Below are 19,957 nucleotides of genomic sequence, written 5' to 3'. Positions count from 1 at the left end.
ATCAGGTCATTACTCGCCGCCCGGTTTTCTGATTGGCCAGGAAGCTGGCTCGATGCTGATTGGCAGGGAAACCGGCTTCCAAGCCATTCACAATCAAGCCGGCCAAACATGGAGTCGGCTTCCCTGGCAGTCAGGAAGCCGGGTGGCATCTCATTACCCGCTGCCCGGCTTCCTGATTGCCGGGAAGCCTGCTCCATGCAAACGGAAGCACCCATACTCGGTGAGTACCGAAAGCAAAATATCGGTACTCTATACCCAAAAACCGGTATTGGTGCATCCCTAGTTTTAATTAAAATTATTTTTTTTGTATTGGGACAAGTAGATTGTTATGAAGGAAAAGTAGATTTGGCCCCCGCTTTAGCCCTTGGACAAGTAGTTTTTTCAAAAATTTCCACACCCCTGAGTAAGTTGATTGTGCCCTACTGTGCAAATATGCTAGGGCAAAATGCCACCCAGGTCACAGCGGATTACTACCACTTTAAGGAGCTTTTCAGAATGGGGAATTACGTGGTCTTGGATTGGTTGAATTAATATTCAACACTTTGCCCTGCAGATGTACTCGAAGGATACAATGGCACAATATTTGCTTATGGACAGACATCATCCGGAAAGACGCACACCATGGAGGTAAAAATCACGCTGTTTGCTGTGGTAACTGCTGTGTTGATGTGCTTGTACTGTGCTAATAGGAATGTTTTCTTTTCTTCTCCTTAGGGAAAATTACATGATACAGATGGAATGGGTATTATTCCCAGAATAGTGCAAGATATATTTAACTACATTTATTCCATGGATGAGAACCTGGAGTTCCATATAAAGGTAAACCAAAACACAACCTACGATAAACCACCTTAATATGGTCAGTTGTGCATCATCCGCAGTCTGAGAGGGCAAAAGTGGCACTCTCATATCTACATGAGGTTTCTTTATTCATTGCTTTGATTTTATCATGAAGGATGTGTTGTTTGCACAGAAATAATGTCTCCCTTTAGCCTGCATTAACAAAGCCTGTGTTCAGATCAGACAGTTATGGGCTGGTGATAGTGTTAGGATATACACTATATGGCCAAAAGTATGTAGATACCCTTCCAAAATATTGAGTTCATGGATTTCCACTGCCATACCATACAGTACAAAGAGGTTTTTTAGACAATTGTGCACTTCCAACCTTGTGGTAACTTACGTAAGGGGCTCTTTTCTGTTCCCATATGACATAGACAGGGTTTCACCAGTTTAGTGTGGAGGAACTCAAGTCACCTGGCTTTAAAGGAGAACTATGAGGTGAGTGCTTTTCACTCACCTCATAGTTCTAGCCGACTGAGAGACTGTCACAGGTCGGCTCAGTAGATCCTGTAGATCCTGTCACGGCTCTCTGCCGTGACAGGGGAGGGGCTGGATTCCCTCCTCCCCGCTCCGATACGCCAGCGCTGACTGGCGGAACGGACAGGGGAGGGGGCGGGTACAGCTGGCTCTGCCTCTAGGTAGGCAGAGCCCGCTGTCAGTCACGCAGCTGGGCGGATCCAGACATAATTGTCGGATCCAGACATAATTGTCGGGATCCGCTTCAGCTGCGGCGTCTTAGTATACCGGTATACTGCGGCGTCTCAGTATACCGCGAGCTGTAGCCTGAGCCTAGGGTGACGGGAGGACGCTAGTTTGTGTCCTCCCGTTACCCTAAGGAGAACTATGGGGAAAAGCCTTAACCCCATAGTTCTCCTTTTAAACCTATCAAACTCCATTTTTGGAGGAGATTTAAAGCTGCTCAAGGACCAAATCTTCTAGTCCAACAACAGTACTTGACCTTTCAAATGTTCTTATGACTGAAGGGTCAAAGATTTCCCAAGACTTACAGTACTCCAAAATCTTATGTAATTCCTTCCTGGAAGAGTGGAGGCTGTTATAGCTGCAATAGGAAGAGGGGCAGTTCCATATAACTGCACATGGCTTTAGAATGGGATGTTCAGCTAGCCGATTTTATAGGTGTGATTGATGAGTTTTAGCAAACCGTAGGCCATGTAATGTTAGTATATTTTTGAAGTGCTTCAATAGTATCCTTACTCAGTACAACCCACAACACTGCTCCGAATAGACCAGCTTTGTCTGCAACCTTTATCCAGGCAAGACCCTAGAGCAGTGATGGCGAACCTTTTTGAACCCGAGTGCCCAAACTGCGACGCAAAATCATTTTATTTACCAAAAAAGTGCCAGCGCTGAAAATAGGTTTAGTACTGTATTGCAGTTCGGGCGCTCGGGTTTAAGAAACGTTCAACATCACTGCATTAGGACACAATTCCCACCAAGCGACATACCTTACAAGCGGGGCCGGGATATCGCGATTATTCGGGGCGACGTTCCAGCAAAGATCGCGCGACCATCACAGTCGGGCTGCATTCAAAAATAGAAAAATCGCGGGAAAAAGGGTCCTGCTGAAGCGACAGCAAAGAGCAACGGGCGACATGGAGCACATTAGAACAGCTCCGTTAAATAACATTGGCCGGCGACTTCTCGCGATAATGCGCGAAATAGCGGGATTTTACGCACAGTGTGAATGGGGCCTTAGGCAAAATAGGGAAACACACATATTCAAACATTTATACACTTAATAAAACACATTCACACGTATGGCTGGCATGCCAGCAGAGAGGGCACCGCATGCCATAGGTTTGCCACCACTGCCCTAGAGGATAATGGCTATATCGAGGCAGACACCACCCATTGGACTGCAGGTTGTGGACATGCCAGGATCTGTTCAGAGAAGCAGCAGTTTGGGAAATTGTACACAAAGTGCATACCAAGGTCTGCAAGGTACTAATACAATTATCTGTAGGCAGTCCATGTCACACAATCCGAGTGCAGGCTCTGATAAAGTAAAACTATCCTTTAAAACAATAGGAATAGAGGCAACTGGCTTTTTTTTTTTTTAATTTCATAAGTAAAGAATATTCTAAAAAAAAATCCACAGTAAAATGTTTTTGTTTTCTTACAAATGATTTGTTTTGTTTTAGGTGTCATATTTTGAAATCTACCTAGACAAGATTAGAGATCTATTGGATGGTAAGTTATATGTGCATAACCTTTTCTTAACCCCCACGTGGTGTGTGGATATGATGGAGTTAATTGTACTTGAGGCCAAGTTCACACTTGGACGATTCGTGACCGCGCGGCAATCGTACACGAAATTGTGCGGTCACGGAATCGGCCACTACTGCTGATCGCACTGGTGGAGCCATTATTTTTCTAGTGCCTCTGGAGGAATGGGCTATTGTTGACTGCTCAGTGGTACTCAGATGTCTGCTTGCCTGAAGTTTTCTACCGAATAAAGAGGTCCCCCCTAGTTTCCCCTTTACACAAAGGCGGAATTTTGGCAAATGTTTGTTTTTTGCAGCACTCAGACAATGATTGTCTTGTCATTCTGCTTGTCGGTGCAATTCTAAATTCTTTAAGTGACTCGAACACTGTCAAAAACATTTTCCCATCGAGTCTTGAGGCTTGCCTCTGAATCTGCTGTGCACAGGCCTTGACGTGGTACCCATGCAGAGGTTATACCACTAATGTATTCAGACACATTCAAATTCCTCCTTCTCTTTTATTCCAGTGTCAAAAATAAATCTGTCTGTTCATGAAGACAAAAACAGAGTTCCGTATGTAAAGGTGGGTCTCGTAATTACTCTAAATATTTGTGTGTTTGTGTGTGTATACACATTGCTGTATTATGTATATGTACTGTATGTGCACACATTTCTATTGCTTTTGCTTTATTGGGTTACCCTTTTCCTCTGTAGGGTTGTACTGAACGGTTCGTTTGTAGTCCTGAAGAAGTCATGGATACTATAGATGAAGGAAAATCTAACAGACATGTAGCTGTGACAAGTAAGTTGCACATGACCGCCATAATCTCCTTTTACACTAACGCAGTCCTGGGTAATTTGGGTCCTGCCGTCCTGACTCTTTTTAAGGGTGTTAGCTCTGGGACGGTCATGCTAATAATGGCTTCACTTTCTTTTTAGAGTAGCTCCTCTTAGTGTCATACAATTTTAGCAATAGCAAACCCTACATTTCTATATTTGATTCATGTGGAGCACTCATGGTATTTAAAATGGCACCCAGCCCAACCCTGTACCTTGTACCCATCTGCCAGTAACTTTGCCAGTGCTGTACACCTTTTTGCATCTGATTTTTGCTAACAGAATTCATGATCAAAATGTTACTCTGCCTGGAATAGACCGTTCTTATTAGACCCTTGCATCCAAGGCACCTGATGCCAGGATTGCGTGACGATTTTGCAAGGTCAGCAGAAAGTGGACAGTTAAAAAGATGCATTGATGACATGTCCAAGTCCTGTGTCCCATGTATTTTATCTGGGGTAGGAACTTACTTTTGTGTGTTCTCTTAACTGTGTATGACAAACCTCCTTCTCTGTCATGGTGGGAAAGTGCATATTCCTATAATGCAATATGAGCTTTTTTTCTTTTTTTCTTTTTCTTTTTTCTAGTAAGAATTACTTTCTGAGCTCCTTCTCTTAATTCTCTAAAGGGACAACTATTTATTCAGCTTTTCAGCGGGGTTTTTTTTATACATAAAGTACAGCGTTGGGCTTTACAAATGTGTTTTATGCTTCACTTGTTTGTGGACGGTAAAGTAAAACTATTCATTCCAGTAATTGAGAGTAGGGGGTAATGCCAAGGGGAGGAGGAAACCTGTCACATGACTAGCACAGAGCTTGCTTATCCTTCATTGTACTTTGGAGCGGTGTGCGGAGAACACTTCTGCCTCGCAGCACTGCGGGGTCCCCTGTTCGAATTCCATTCGGGACACTATTTGCGTGAGTTTTCTCCAGATTTGATATCCTCCCACACTCCAAAGACATGCTAGTATGTTAATTGGCTCCTTTCTAAATTGGCCCTAGCATATGCATATGAGGACTCATGTGAATGTGCACTATGTAAAGCGCTACATAAATTGTCAGCGCTATATAAATACCTTTAAAAAAAAAAAAAACACTTGACAAGATTCTGCAGACGTCACCCTGTGCTCTGCATTTTATGAATGAAACATGAAGCACAGGCTATATGTGGAGTATTCTCTGCAATGTCCTGCAGAGTGTGGAGAGCATACTCTTAAGACTTTTAGGTTATTTAAATGTATAGTAGTGATGTCCAACTTGTGAAAACATGTATTTAAGTATTTCAGGTGAGATATTGGCTGCTGTTCTCATGCATTCCATTAATTAAGCTTTACCCTAACTTGGCCATAAAGAAAGCATGCAATGTTAACAGGCCTTGAGTTGGACGTCGCTGTACATTAATATTAGGCTACAAGTGAAAATATGTATACTCTGTTGTAGTTGTAATTATATTCTTTCACCTCTTTTAGATATGAATGAACACAGCTCTAGAAGTCACAGCATTTTTCTAATTAATGTAAAGCAAGAAAACACTCAAACAGAGCAGAAACTGAGCGGTAAACTCTACTTGGTTGATTTGGCCGGTAGTGAAAAGGTAAGCTGCTCTAAGCTTGTGCTTTTAGATTGATTTTACTCTTTTGAAAATGTACAAGACCATCATATATTCTGGTTTTGTGGATGTTTCTGTGCATAGTCATTTGATGCCATTCCTTATGTACCACAATGTACACAATGTGTCCACAATTTTGCAGTACATTCGTGCACTAGGTCGATCACCATCTCATGACCTTTTAAAGCATGCATACAGATTCATGTTCACTATATATTTGTATCCAGGCTGCTACTGATAGCAATGGTCACAATGATAGTTATGAGTCAAATACATTGGTTCCCAGCAAGTGACCATTGCCACTTTATTTTTAAAATATATGGGTTGAATTTAATGCAAAGAACTAAAACCTGTTGTATGAAGTTTGTAGCAGCGCAAGGTACAGTATCCCATAGTCTGGTCCCTGCTTACTGTAGTCTTATCAGTGAAAGATGCAATGCGATTAGTTGCTACGGGTTGTTGCAAAATGCTCCGTGTATTGCTGAATAAGCTCAAGCTTTCTGACAATATGAACAAGAAGTGGGAAAGTTGGGAAAATATGGATTCCAAACAAGTGGGAGAGACATTTTTATTCTGTATGAATTCTTGATTGTTAGCAATGTATCTTTTATGCCATTTTGGCTAGAAAAGTTCCTCTGATGCAAGAATACTAAGACTTTTGTAATGCATTTCAAAATGTAATTCTTCTGTAATGGTTTTAGGTTAGCAAAACTGGAGCCGAAGGATCTGTGCTCGATGAAGCTAAAAACATCAACAAATCTTTGTCATCCCTTGGAAATGTCATCTCTGCCCTGGCTGAAGGCAGTGTAAGTTGTCAGCACACCTGAATTGTATTGTTAGTATTATACTCTGGATTATGTTTTCTTGGGGTCTATTCCAGGTTTCAATTTCTTTTCCTTCTCCACTAACACTTTGATACATTTTCAACCAAGCATTGCTGTACTATATAGCTGTGCAGCCGCAGGGAGATACCTCTGTTCACAGCCTGCAGTTATGCTGCTTCCAAGCCACTGCTTCACCTCCAGTGTGCTGTTCATGGCTTCTAGCAAACTGCACTGGTCACACCTACCTCTCTCCTGTACATCCACATTATTATCTCTACTCTTCTGTCAAGCTTCTTGAAGAGCAGGCGTTGCTGCTACAAGCCTAATAGGATTTTAGAAGGTGTATATATGCTTGTTGGCATAGAGTTCTTCTATAAAGTGGAACTCTGGCTATACACACACTACTTATTTTGCAGTTTGGCAAGGAATATAAATACATTTCACAGATTGTATTATTGTCGTCTTGAGGAGCAGGCGTTGCTGCTGCAAGCCCAATAGGATTTTTAAAGGGGTTTATATGCCTGTTGGTAGGGATGCGCCGATACCGGTATTTTGGTACCGAGTACCGATAATTTTTTTTCCGGTACTCGCCGATTCCAATTACTGAGTAACGGAAGTCCCATTCAGGAAGTGTGTAGTGACTCGCCACCTGGCTTCCTGATTAGCCGGGCAGCGTGTAAAGACTCGCCACCCGGGTTTTCAATTAACAAGAATGTCTGTCCCCTCTTACCCTGGTATGTCCAGCCGGTCACCCCCGGGGCCTCTCCAGCCAGAACGCGCCCTTCCTCCGGTACCCAGTCTGACGGGCCTGCTTTCTCATTGGCCTTGAGGCCGGCTCCATGCTCCCTCGTCATGAGCTGACGAGGGATCATAAAGCCAGGTTCCCGGCCAATCAGAATGCCGGGCGCTGCGTCATTACACGCTGCCCGGCTTCCTGATTGGCCGGGAAGTGAATCACAAGTGACGAGAGCATGGAGCCGCTTCCCGGCCAATCAGGAAACCGGGCAGCATGTAATGATGCGCTGCCCGTCTTCCTGATACAGGAAGTACTCGTGCTTGGCTCGCCCAAATACTCGGTATCGGCACCGATATCAATACTAGTATAGGTGCATCCCTACTTGTTGGTATGAGGTTCTTCTATATATAGAACTCTATGGCTATACACAAACACACTACTTATTTTTGCAGTTTGGCAAGGAATATAAATACATGTCACAGCTTGCATTGTCTAAGAATTCTAAATAAGTTTATTTACATCATCGGCTAGACAAATATATTATATGACCCTGGTTCTAGTAGGAAAGCTTAGACAGTTTGTAAAACAAACTGTAATCAACAGTCATAGTTTAGATTTTCCAGCGTACTTGATGTAACAGTATTTCCTCACACAGGTGTATATTCCATATCGAGACAGTAAAATGACTAGAATCCTCCAAGACTCCCTAGGAGGCAATTGTCGAACCACTATTGTAATCTGCTGCTCACCATCCTCGTACAATGAGTCTGAAACAAAGTCTACTCTAATGTTTGGTCAAAGGTGAGAAAGCTGTTGCATTTTATTCTGTCTGTTGTTTGGTCACCGGAGATAAAGTCGACACAAAACAAATGTTTGTAGGGAATGACATACAAGTATTGAAATCACTCTGTTAGTAAAGATAGAAGAAACTGATTATCAAAGACTCTGTATTGCTAAACTGAATGATTATAGTGTGCATTCATAACTTTGCCCCAATCTGCTCATCTGTAGCATTTTGTCATGTTATGAGATTGTTGTATCTCTGGCTGAGCAACCAAATAGCTTGCCCTGTATGGATATAAGGATGTCACTGGAAAGATCACATGACCTCCATCGACTGCATTCTCAGTTTTTGACCATAAAGATGTAGTGGAGTTTTTGACTAATTAAAGGAGACCTATGAGGTGAGTGAAAATCACTCAACCTCATAGTTTGAGCCGACGTGTGACAATGAAACTGTCACAGGTCAGCTCAATAGATCGGGAAGTGAGTGAACACATACCGTCGCTCGCTCACTTCTCTATCATCTCCCTGCAGAGAGCGGGGACTGTCAGTCACGGCTCCCCACAGGGATTCCTCCCTCCCTTCTCCAATACTCCAGCGCTGACTGGAGTAACGGACCGGGGACGGGGAAGTCACAGCTGGCTCTGCCTCTAGATTCACACAGCTGGGTGGATCTCGACTGCATTGTCGGGATCTGTCCCGGCTGCGGCGGTCTTAGTATACCGGGAGCTGTAGCTCGCGCTTTGGGTCACGGGAGGACGCTAGTATATGTCCTCTCGTGACCCTTAAGAGAAATATGGGAAAAAACACTTACCCCATAGTGATCTTTTAAAGAGCTTTTTTTTACAGTTCTGTAATGAAATGTGCAGTTAGCATCACAGAACATAACCAAATTAATATGTTCAGGGTTGGTTAGTGTTTCTTAAAGTTGACATGAATGACAAAATAAATTAAAAAAAATGAACGTTTGCTATGTTATAGGGAACAACTAGAAGGTAAGAGCTTTGCACTTCCTGGTATGTAAGGGCGCATAGGCTTTTATAGCTTTTTTCAAACTAGCTTAAACTAAATATGAAAGTAGCAAAGCATTACAGACTGCCTTCTCTTAGCATTTTTACTGCATCAATGCAATTTAGTTACACGGCTACATCTTTGTTTTAGCACTGAGTGGAGGAGATCAAAAGTAACCATTCCTTGTTTTACTTTCACTAGAGCGAAGACCATTAAGAACACTGTGTGTGTTAATGTTGAGCTCACAGCTGAGCAGTGGAAGAAGAAATATGAGAAGGAAAAGGAGAAGACAAAGTCATTGCGAGCTACAGTGCAGTTCCTGGAAAACGAGCTTGCTCGCTGGCGTAAAGGTGAGACCAGGCATAGATTATTGGATTTATAATGGAAAGCAGTGGTGAATCTGCTTCCCTAGTTCCATATCACTGCCTGAAAACCAAAATGCTGCTATCAGGAGGGATTATGGAATCTAAATGTTGATAGTCCCCTTAGATAAAAATCTCATAACCCAGTGCCTAAACTTTTTGGTCATGTAACAATCAACATGAATGCCTAGAGTAGCTTTTTGTCCAGGAAAACCAAGCATTTCAGCCCTTAAATGACCTTCTTTATCACAAAAGCATGAATGCTTACTTGGCTGTGAGTTAACTTTGTGTACAGAGACTGCATAAAGCTGGCCATGCACCTATAGATTATCTGCAGATTTTCTTTGGTCAGATGAAAAAAGTGCAAAAAACAGATTCCTCCATCTACGCTAAATGGGAGATTCCTCCATCCACACAGTATAGCGTAGATGGAGAAAACATTTTCCATCTGACCATAGAAAATCTGCAGATAATCTATAGGTTTATGGCCAGCTTAAGACTGCTTGGGTATGAATCATTTTTGTGGAATGGTATCCAAGTGGTTAGGACTGTTCATTGTATCACTTGAGTTTCTGGTTTCTTTTTCTCCTAATAGCAGTGTCTTAGCTGGGTTTATATGTTCTCCCTGTGTTGTGCCTAGGGAGATACCTGCACCCTTTGTTGTGGTTTTTTTTTTTAACCTTCTTTTACCTTGTTCTCTAAGTTGTCTTCAAAATACATACTCGCATGCCCAGCGATACGCGCATATACCAGCTGGATACCAGCATAGTCCATCTGCATGCTGGGTGCCACAACATCATCTTTACTTGAATCATCAGAGGGTCAGGTATCTTCCAGGTTTTTGCAGAGAGCCCCATGATGAAGCACATGTGCTGCATCACCTATACAGGAGGCGGCCAGCTGCAAGAACCAGGAAGAGACAGCCGTGTGCCTGATGACGTAAAGTGACACATGTGCTGTAGACCACCCTGTGGTCTCCTGGAATGCGTGACCTTAGGAGGCTGCAGGCAACTGCAATGTCATTTTCACCTACGCAAGAATCAGAAGTACCAGACGGGGTCCCAAAAAAAAAAAGTATTTTGGGAAAAATAAATGCCCCATTGTGAGAGAGGAAATTGAGGAAATGGGAGAAGTGTAGTGAGGGATAGTGGGTGGGGAGGGCGAAGGTCCGCTTTAACATACTGTATAGATGGATTGGCTACTGATAAGAATTTGGCCCTTGATTTTGTGTCTACTGGTATAATTGGGACAGGAGTAATTATCTCTAAGCAGTTCTCCTTTTGGAAATATGAGGTGCTCTATATACTCTTTACTTTTCCAGTAATAATCACTTTTCCAGTAGTCATAATCTTCATAAATGGGTTCGCTCCTTGCAACTGGAAGGCTACAGTATGTAACAAAGTAAAATGTTAGCAGGAGAGAGAGTCATCTTTTACCCAGATCTACAAACTCCTAGAGCATAACGTCTTTCTGTGACCTGCAGGTGAATCGGTGCCTATTGAAGAGCAGTTTGACAAGGAGAAGGCCAACCTGGATGCATTTGTCGTGGACACTGTGGTAGCCAATGACAAGCCAGCTGTGATACTTACTGCTAATTTCACGGATGCTGATAGGAGACAGCGTGAAGATGAGGTTGCTAAACTGTACAAACAGCTGGATGACAAGGTAAACGCTATACAGTATTCACTTCTGTACATATATAATAGAACATGTGAAAGGTGCAGCACAAATCAGTATCTGACTTGTTAAAGAATGGTAGTGATGAAGGGGTTAGTGCACATAAACACTAAACACAAGCTCTTGCAGCTCTCTGAATGTAGGTGCCAGAATATAGCCCCTGCCAGCCATCCCAATGAAGCTCTCTGAATGTCGGTGCTGGGATAGCTAGAAACAAAAAAAAACAAAAGGGCGCAACACTGGGTGGGCTAACTGACCGGGTCGGAAGACCCAGGGAAGATGACAGGAAAATTGTGTGACAATGGGTTCAATGGGCGAAAAAACCAATGGATAGCTGAGGAAAAAGAATAAGCACCTACATTTTAATTAATGGGACCAGAGGATGGACGGCCGGTGCGAAGGATCGGGTCATCCGTGGTATCTACCTGGAACTGGTGAGCCGGGGGATGTGCATCCACACGGGGAGATGCCAGGTTGAACAATTAGGGGCAACTTGGGGGTGGATCTATAGCCCCTGTTCTGTCCGTAGGAGGATTGGCCGTGAGTAATGAACTGGCAAGTTTAACAGCGGGATTTTTTACATTGATATATTCCCACTATATTATCGAATTTCTGGTGTGGTGAGTCTCTGGTGGCCCCGGTTGATATCCTACTTGGTGCTAATTTATTTTTAAGGTAACGGGCCTTTCTAAAAGTGACTGCAGGTTTGGTGGAAATGTACGGGCCTAATTTGGGGTCTTGTTTTAAGATGTGCCAATTTTTTCGATATTATACTTTGTATTTTGTTATGATTATTGTTGAATGTGGTGATGAAACGGGTTTCTGCTATGGGCTCCGGGCGGGTGTCTGTTTCTAGTCTAGGTGGTTGTAGATATGCAGAGTATGCGTTGTGGATGAGTGTTTCTGGATAAGCTTTGTCCTTGAATTTATTGGTGAGTAGTTTACTTTGTGCAGTGAAATCTGTTAATCTGGAACAGTTCCGCTTTAGCCTGCAGAACTGGCTCTTGGGGATGTTTTGAAGCCATCGGGTGTGGTGGCAACTGTTGAAATGTACATACGAGTTGCCGCTGGTGGGTTTTATGTGATTGCAGGTGGTAATGACGTTACCGTCAGAGGATAATTCCAAATCTAGGAATACTAATTTATCTGGATTGTTCACGTATGTGAAAGTGAGGCCTAGTTTATTTCGGTTGCAGTGGGACACAAATGCTGTTATGGACTCGATGGGGCCGTCCCAGATGATCACAATATCATCAATGTAGCGTACATAGAAGATGAGGTGGGACGCAAAAGGGTTATTGGCCCATATGGAGTGGTCTTCCCAAAAACCCATAGTAAGATTCGCATAGCTCGGGGCATAATTTGCCCCCATCGCTGTGCCTTTGATCTGCCGGTAGAAGTTTTCCATGAATGCAAAGTAATTGTGTTCCAGTGTGAATTTGGTGCAATCTGGGATAGCACCTGCCAGCCATTCAAATCCAAAAAGAGAAAGCCGTCACATGGCTGTTGAACTTCTTCAAAAGGCATTTCAATCTACCATAACAAAAGTTGTATAGCATTTCAGGCCATGTGTCCCTAATCCATTTCTAGTAGAAGTGATTCGGGTGGCTGTAAAGCCGCTCTTTTACTTCTGGATGCCCCCGCCTGAAACTTAAGTTTGCTGTGTTCTGTGCTTGATTGGCTTCTACAGACTGCAGGGTTGACATCAGGAGTCTAAAAGCTCCTCGGAGATAGCTGTAGAATTAAGATTTATAAAAAAGAAAACCCCAAAACTTCTTAAAGCCAACCTTATCTTTTATATTTTACCCAAAAAAAAAAGGTTTATTGTGTTTATGTGCACTAAAATGTTTTGGAGGTTTTAAGTCATCTTTAGGCCTCATTTGTGGAAAATTTGTAGACTTGGTTTTTTTTTTTATAGCACCATTTTAATAGAGAATAACAAGTGAACTTCTCCAGTCTACAGTGGTCCCTCTAATAGATTGTGATTACTGAAAATGTTGGGTCTAGCTGACATTCTAGCTCCCGGCTTCTGTGCTTAGAGAACGTTATGTTTGATTTGCAGCATTTTGTCTTCATGTATCTTTATTCATGAACAAATTTTTTTTTCCTTACAGGATGAAGAGATCAATCAGCAGAGTCAGCTGGTAGAAAAACTGAAGCAACAAATGTTGGATCAGGAAGAGGTGAGCTGTGTAAAGAGTCATGAAGATCTTACTAGAAAGCTGCTTACTTGGTGTTCCCACATTCTGCATTGCATCTATTTGGGGATATCTTTTTATATTACATTTTCTTCTCCCACTACATAAGGTTTGGCCTTTCTGTCCATGTCCCATCTTACAGCATCTTTCTCACTTTATCTCCTCCTTTCTTGTACGGTTATTCTTACATATGCTAGTGTTTTATGGGAATGACTTGTGTATTCCATGAATATGTATCGGTTTAAAAAAAAGATTTTGTTTACATTTCCCCAGCTACTGGCCTCCACAAGACGGGATCAGGATAACTTGCAGGCCGAATTAAACCGCCTACAAGCGGAGAATGACGCCTCCAAAGAAGAAGTGAAGGAAGTCCTGCAGGCTCTGGAGGAACTTGCTGTCAACTACGATCAGAAGTCACAGGAAGTAGAAGACAAAGCTAAAGACTATGAGTTTCTTAGTGAAGAGCTCAGTCAGAAATCGGTGAGATTCAGGGTTTGTCCTGGTTTATCAAGGTTGGGATAAAGGGGTTTTGTGGCTAAATTATTTGTCAACATGTTTTAAAGGGATTTTCCCCTATATGTAGTAACATTAAGGGGTTCCCCAACCAATCTTACAGCCCCCATTGTGTTTTGGGAGACTAATTACTATTACAGACTGTACTTGTTCAACCACCAGTAACATCTGATATTGTGATGAAACCATAACATGTTATAAGTAAACGTGAGAGGCAGGCAGGTGGCAACCCTCCACTTTATTACATTGAGGGTCTTCTAATCAGGAATGTTCTTTCTAATGTTCTTGCATGTAAAGAAATGAAGAAAATGCAATAACCCAAAAGGAGAAAAACATTTTATCCTTTTTCAGTTACTTTAGGAACTTTTCCCTTTTAACACTAGTCATTGCTATGTTACATGTTATGCAAGTGCCAAATGAGAAAACATATTTGTTACAGAACCCAAAATATTCAAAGGGCTGAACTGTTTATACAGTTTGAGAACCTATTGGATGTTTTCTTATGAGTGGCAAGTGATCTTAAATGCACTTAGACAATAAGCGAAGTTGGGGGTGAGGGGTTGCAAGTTTGTTGGATGTATATATTGCCCGACAGTCTTTGTAATTGTCTACAGATGCCTACAGGCATTAAAGCTGAACTCCAGGATTATCAAATATTCTCTAAATACAAGAAGCATGTGTGTTCTTAGTTGAATCTTTGTGCTTTGTGTATTTGTTACAGACCTATGTTATCTAGTGTAAGCCTTTGCCTCCATGCAGAAGCTTCCTGTAATAAAGACCAGTCATTGCTTCTCCCTCTCCTTGCGCATGGTGACTGGTCTTATATCCACCCCCTCCTCCAGTTTTCTGCAGCCAGCCTATAGTGAGTGCGGACTGCTGGGTCCCTACCACAGTTTTGCTTTTTGAACAGGCTATGTACAACACAATGAGGGGTTTGCGACGACATTTCGTGCACACAAAGTGGATTTATATCCTTTTGTTACTCTTGAGGATTATATTTAAGTGAATGTTTCTTTGCCTGGAGTTCTGCTTTAAAGGACACTGTCAGGCAAACCAAAAACCTTCCCTTGCAGTGGGGCTATCTCCTCACTACAAGAGTTAAGTGCTTGTTTTTGTCAGGGGACTGGAGTAAAGCAGATTTTCTTACCTGATCCCTACTTCCCTGGCAGTCCACAGCCAGAGAAGAGGAGAGTGCTGACTGCCGGTACAGTGATGATCAGGTAAGTATATCTGCTTTACTCCGGTCCCCTAGACAGAAAAGAGCACTTAACCCTTGCAGTGAGGCCACCCAGTAGTTGAAGTAGTTTTGTTTGCCTGGAGATGGGCATTAAGACGCTAGGTAACTTGTGCTTTTAGTGACAAAAAATAGAGAGCCGCAGTTGGGCCATCTGTACTTGATATTGCATATTGGCGATTTGGCTTCTGCATGCGTCAGTTCCCGACTCGGTTGCTGCCTGTTAAGTTATCGCATTGTGATCAGCCTGAGAATCGCTCAAAAATCTTTGGGGATAAGCCAAGTTTGACAGCTTTTTTTCCCTTTGTTACACTATATGAAGTTGAACTTTGTTTTTTCTTTTTTTTTTCTTTTTAGGCTATTCTTAGCAGCTTAGACTCTGAACTCCAAAAATTAAAAGAAATGACCAACCACCAAAAGAAAAGAGCTACAGAAATGATGACCTCTTTACTGAAAGATCTTGCCGAAATTGGTATCGCAGTTGGAAATAATGATTCCAAGGTAATTTGTCCACTGTCTTCATCTGCCTTTCTTCATGAATATATTTAGTATGTATTAATAATGCAAGCCTCAGTGTTCTCAGTATGCTGTCTGCTGGCCCCTCCTGACTCTGATACATCCTCACTTAACTCATTTGCTCAGTTTGGAAATGTTCCTTAGATCTACTTAATACAGACAGCCTGGAATTAACCAGGCTTATGTTATAAAGAGTATAGGAATGTTTGTGCCCATTTGGATTGCTTTAAATGCTGGCTAGTGTTTAAACTACTTTGGAAAGTATTTTCTTTTGATGATCTTTTGCCCGTCAGTCAAACCTTTTTTATTTTCTGATGAATATACAGTGGAGATCAGAGAATTATTTATTTTGTTTATTGGGGTGCACATGAGACACTTACTGTTGGGGAATATCGACTTGTCCTGAGATAAGGCCGTAAAGGTTGTCTGTAGACCCCATGTGATTTTGGCCTTGTCTTCAGTCAATGAAACTCGCTGGGGGAAATTTATCAGAACTGGAGCAGGTGCCCATAGCAACCAATTAGCTTCTCTCTTCAGTTTTTCAGTTACGATTTGAAAATGAAAGAGGCTGATTGGTTGCCATGCACAGATGCTCCAGATTTTGTCTGCTCCAGTTTTGATAAATTCCCCTCACTGTCTGTCTTTTTTGTTTTCCATTTTTGGAAGAAGAATGGGTTTAGTATTTCCCATTTTATATTATTGCCATTTTCACTTTTTATATTTAGTTTAAAGTAATCAGTGTTCTTCTGTAGTTCAAACTGCATGATACAATGAATCGTTATTGGGAAACCTGAAACACTTCCCTGTAACTATAAAGTTCATCTATACTCAAATGTAATATAAAGCTATGGTTAGCGCCCCATAGTGGTGGAGAAATAGAGAATAATTAAAAGGGCTGAACTATTTGCCTGTCACAGAGAAGGTAAATGCTGCTCACATAAGTAAATAAGCTTTAGTTATGTGGTCTCTGCGAAAGGGAGCATGAGACTTCAGATTGGTTGATCCTCTCCTTTTAAATATGATAATGTGGTTTCTGATCTCCTTTATCAGAAATATTGTGTTCAAAGGTCTTGTCTTTTATGTGAACAGCACTGAAAGGAGCCTGAGGACTAGCAATGTGTACCCTATCTTCAGTGACCAAATAATATGTTGTATTTATTTGTGAGTTATTAGCATGTTTGCACACCAAAGATTAAACATGCGTTAATCAACAGCCACAATGTTGCAGCTTCTCACCATATTTCCAAAGCTTCGTGTCCATAGCTCAATATACCTGTGCATATTTGTTACATGCATACATATTAACGCTCTGATACTGCTGATGGGAAAAAAGACATGCTGTACTGCAAAAAAAAAGCTTGGAGGGGGAGTGAACAATTGGGATGAGAATAGGGCTGCAACAACTAATCGACATAATCGATTATTGGAATACAGACAAATGAGATGTAGTACACTCGCAGAGTGTAAAACTGAATGGGTGTGAGAAGCCTCCATTGCCCGGCAGGAAACAGGAAGTGCTCTTCACTTTAATTATTATACACAGAAAACTGGGCTTACTCCAGTGGCCAATCCCTTGACTAGGTCTCCGTTCTTGCAAAGATCTTTGAGCACTGATGTCAACAGACTGTTAATGTGAAAGCCCTGACAGGTTACTGTGCTTGAACATTGGTCCCCCAGAAGCCTCTGGCAGAGACTGTGTGCCCAGTTCCTGACATTTGTCATGTGACCAGTAAAAAAAGAGGCTCTGAATTGAAATATTTTTTTATTAAGAATATTTATTTTCTGTAAGTTCCACAAGTATATGACATCACATTATCAAAATAGTTTCATATAAAAAATATTTTTTCAATTTTATTTACTTATTACAGGTATTTATATAGCGCAGAAAATTGTATGCAGCTCTTTACATGTGAGCTGCATACATGTTAGTGCACATTCACATCAGTCCCTGCCCTCAAGGAGCTTACAATCTGCGGTCCCCATCTCAAATGCATACTTACAGGTCCAATTTAGACAGGAGCCAATTAACCTTCCAGCATGTCTTTGGAGTGTGGGAGGAAACAGGAGTGCCCGGCGGAAACCCACACAAGCACAGGGAGAACATGCAGAAAACAAATGCAAAAGTCAGTTTTCAAGCTTGGCCTATGTCTGTAGATGGTTGTATCGGGCACCAGCCAAAACATTTGGACAGTAGGTGCAAGGAAATGTGAAATGCTTGATTTGTAGATTTTCTTTATTGGTCTGGATGTAATAAAGAAACGTGTTAGCTAACTATAATTATGCGCTTGATTCATTTTTATAGTTTAGTATGAGTCTAGGAAGGAAACAATTCGGATTTTCTGTTTTTCTGTGAAATATGTTTGATCTGCCACATTGGTTTATTTTAATAGGCCGGTGCACACTGATCCTCTTCTGACTGTCAGTAGGCATGTTCATGAAAACTGCCAGTTGGTCCATTTGTCCAATATGGGGTAACCTACCAGACAATAAGCAAATCTCTCATCTCCTGTTTTATCCTGTTAGCAACCTGAAGTGAGTGGCATGATCGATGAAGAGTTCACAATAGCCAGACTGTATATCAGTAAGATGAAATCGGAGGTGAAGAGCATGGTGAAGCGCTGCAAGCAGCTGGAGGGCACCCAGACTGACAGCAATAAGAAAATTGACGAGAATGAGAAAGAGCTTGCTGCATGTCAGCTCCGCATTTCTCAGGTGAGTTACACAACACACACACACACACACATGGGTGATAGGTGGTGTATAAAGGTGTAGTGTACAATGACTGGTATTAGAAGAGGCCAAGTATTGAAAATCTAGTTATGACTTTCTCAAAGCTGAACTCCAGGCAGATTTTAAATACTAAAATGAATGCAGCTGCCTATTCATTAATACTTAAATGTATTTTTAATGCGTGCAGTGTAAGTACCTGTATCGGCCTATTGCAATCCCCTGTACAGAAGAAAGGGAAATAGCAATAGGCTGATGCACGGAAAAAGCACCACAAGGAGCCACAAAGTTGTGCTTCAGTGCTCATGTGCTCACATGATTTTCACACAGTAGTTTGTATCCCAGGAGGCTGTAATGGAAGTAATTTGTAGTACTTTCTGGACCGTTCTTCTCGGTATCTCACTACCCCGGTCTCTTAAATATAAGCCAGGCTGTAATATAATTTGCTTGTAAAGCTGAAAATCGGCATCAAGTAAAGTTGTCCTTGTGGTCTAGGTTTTCTGCATCTATTCATGTAGACAGGTAATATGTTGATAATGCATTGCTTTATATCATCATTATTATGAAAATCTGACTGTCTGTTTTCTAGCATGAAGCAAAGATCAAGTCTCTGACGGAGTATGTTCAGAATGTGGAGCACAAGAAGAGGCAGCTGGAGGAGTCTGTGGACTCGCTGAATGAGGAGCTTGTCAAGCTACGGGCACAGGGTGGGGCTTTATACAGTGTTAGGTTGTATAAATCGTCTGTGGAAGTCATTAGAAACTCCTCAGACCAGATATTCAAGAAAACCTGCTAAGAATTCTATTAAAACAGGGAGGGGAAAAGTGGGCTGGTAAATCGTTTGCAGAATGGCTGGACACAGTTATTTGTATTCATGCCTTCTCACATTTTAGCACAAACCTGCTTGCATTTAAGTAATAAAGAGCATTAAAAGGAACCTGTTGCAAACATCACATGGCTCCTATCCTGAAAGCTGACATTGCCCTACTGCTATTAACCGGGGCCACAGCACACCTTTGCAGCGTTGTGTTCAGTACTGGATGGGAACCTCAGTTGTATTAGGTCACAGGCAGTGGGCCCAGTTCCTTTCAACAGATATGTGGATTAACGTTGCTCATTGAATTAGGATGGGAGTTTGATGAACTACAAGTGACATACTTCCTTATAACCCCACGTGGAATATAGCAGTCGCTTGTTTAGTTTCAGTGCAGTGGCAAGAAGGATCGGAAGAGAACCTGTATTTATTTGTTTTTGCTGCTGGAGGTCTTAATGTTGGATGCATAAAGACGCACTATAATCCACGGGTAGGCAGCCTTGGCATTCCAGCTGCGGTGAACCTGCATATCCCATCATGCCTCTGCTTATAGGAGTGAGCCTGTGGCTGTCAGTCTTGCAGCGCATCATGGGAATTGTAGTTCCACAACAGCTGGAGTAACATAGTTGCTGGAGTAACATAGCGTTATTTCTTTGTGTCGCCTTAGTGTCAATCTGTTACTGTGGCATTGCTCAAGTAATAGGTTACAGACGTGTTAGATGTGGCAGGCTGAGCTGTAATTCAACATCTCAGAACAACCCTGACACAAATTGCATCCCTGGCCGAACCTCTGTATAACATCCATACATAGGGTAGTGTTTGAAGGCCAACCCTAACTAAAACCTTTTGTTTTGGATACAGCGAAGAAGGGTTTTTGTCAGGTTTTTATTGCCCTTTGTGTGCCTTAACTTTTGTCGGGAAGTAAATGATGGAAAGTTTCTCTCCGAAAGGGAAACGGACAAAACATTGAGAGTAGAGTGAGCAAGGGTTTTGAAATTGTTTTACTGTCTCTGTCTTTCTGTGCCAGTGACGACTACCCCCCCCCCCCA

At 42.0% G+C, this 19,957-nt stretch overlaps 1 protein-coding gene across 1 annotated transcript in view; it reads left to right on the top strand.

The window, feature by feature from the left end:
• The window catches only part of KIF5B (kinesin family member 5B), a 60,163-nt gene that overhangs the window by 30,169 nt on the left and 10,037 nt on the right, over positions 1-19,957 (top strand). The window contains exons 3-17 of the mRNA XM_018563254.1: positions 554-627; positions 715-819; positions 3,006-3,054; positions 3,596-3,651; positions 3,783-3,870; positions 5,374-5,498; positions 6,215-6,319; positions 7,729-7,874; positions 9,069-9,217; positions 10,713-10,894; positions 13,021-13,089; positions 13,378-13,584; positions 15,209-15,352; positions 17,891-18,079; positions 18,684-18,801. Coding sequence (XP_018418756.1) covers positions 554-627; positions 715-819; positions 3,006-3,054; positions 3,596-3,651; positions 3,783-3,870; positions 5,374-5,498; positions 6,215-6,319; positions 7,729-7,874; positions 9,069-9,217; positions 10,713-10,894; positions 13,021-13,089; positions 13,378-13,584; positions 15,209-15,352; positions 17,891-18,079; positions 18,684-18,801 — 1,806 coding nt within the window. The remainder of the gene's footprint in view (positions 1-553; positions 628-714; positions 820-3,005; positions 3,055-3,595; positions 3,652-3,782; positions 3,871-5,373; positions 5,499-6,214; positions 6,320-7,728; positions 7,875-9,068; positions 9,218-10,712; positions 10,895-13,020; positions 13,090-13,377; positions 13,585-15,208; positions 15,353-17,890; positions 18,080-18,683; positions 18,802-19,957) is intronic.

This window comes from Nanorana parkeri, unplaced genomic scaffold, assembly GCF_000935625.1.
Source record: "Nanorana parkeri isolate BGI_ZX_2015 unplaced genomic scaffold, ASM93562v1 scaffold645, whole genome shotgun sequence".
NCBI lineage: Eukaryota > Metazoa > Chordata > Amphibia > Anura > Dicroglossidae > Nanorana > Nanorana parkeri.
The sequence above is the reverse complement of the archived record's forward strand: the minus strand, read 5'-3'. Positions and strand labels throughout refer to the sequence as shown.